The 564-nt window shown below is 45.4% G+C and overlaps 1 protein-coding gene across 1 annotated transcript; it reads left to right on the top strand.

The window, feature by feature from the left end:
• Positions 1 to 230: 230 nt before the first annotated feature.
• On the top strand, positions 231 to 402 carry LOC114635282 (neutrophil antibiotic peptide NP-2-like; the record flags this gene model as incomplete). The annotated part of the gene is made up of 1 exon (XM_028783944.1): positions 231 to 402. A coding segment is annotated over exon 1 (172 nt), but the record flags the coding sequence as incomplete, so codon positions are not given.
• Positions 403 to 564: the final 162 nt, after the last annotated feature.

Genomic DNA, 564 nt, shown 5'->3' with positions numbered 1-564 from the left:
AACCTTGAGGACAAATCCCTCTCCTTTATCAATGTAGATCATTTCTAACTGCAGGGCTTCTCTCATATACTTCTCTGCACATACACCACCATATACACAGAGAGACAGGCATGCAGATACACAGAGATATGACACAGAGACAGAAACAGACACACACACTCACACACACACACACACACACACACACTCAGCTCCTATTGTATTTTTCATCCCCTAGGAAACCCACATCCATGAAGATGCTCCCTCTGCTCACCACCCTTCTCCTGCTGGCTCTCCAGACACAGGCAGAATCTCCCCAAGGAAGAGCTGAAGAGGATCCAGACAGGGAGCAGCTGGTCAAGGAAGACCGGGATATTTCCATATCCTTTGGAGGAGATAAAAGCACTGCTCTACAAGATGAAGGTGAGAGAAATCATCATGCTAGAGACACGGAGTAGAGAGAAGGGGTAGAGGTAAGCTCTTAATTTGGGTCACCCAGGTGACTTTATTATTTGTATTCTCCTCATTGAACAGCATGAGCCAAATAGATCAATTTCTTTCTGCAAAGATTTGTTCGTGAATGCC

Source organism: Grammomys surdaster, unplaced genomic scaffold (genome assembly GCF_004785775.1).
Source record: "Grammomys surdaster isolate TR1022 unplaced genomic scaffold, NIH_TR_1.0 81547, whole genome shotgun sequence".
Lineage (NCBI taxonomy): Eukaryota > Metazoa > Chordata > Mammalia > Rodentia > Muridae > Grammomys > Grammomys surdaster.
The sequence above is the reverse complement of the archived record's forward strand: the minus strand, read 5'-3'. Positions and strand labels throughout refer to the sequence as shown.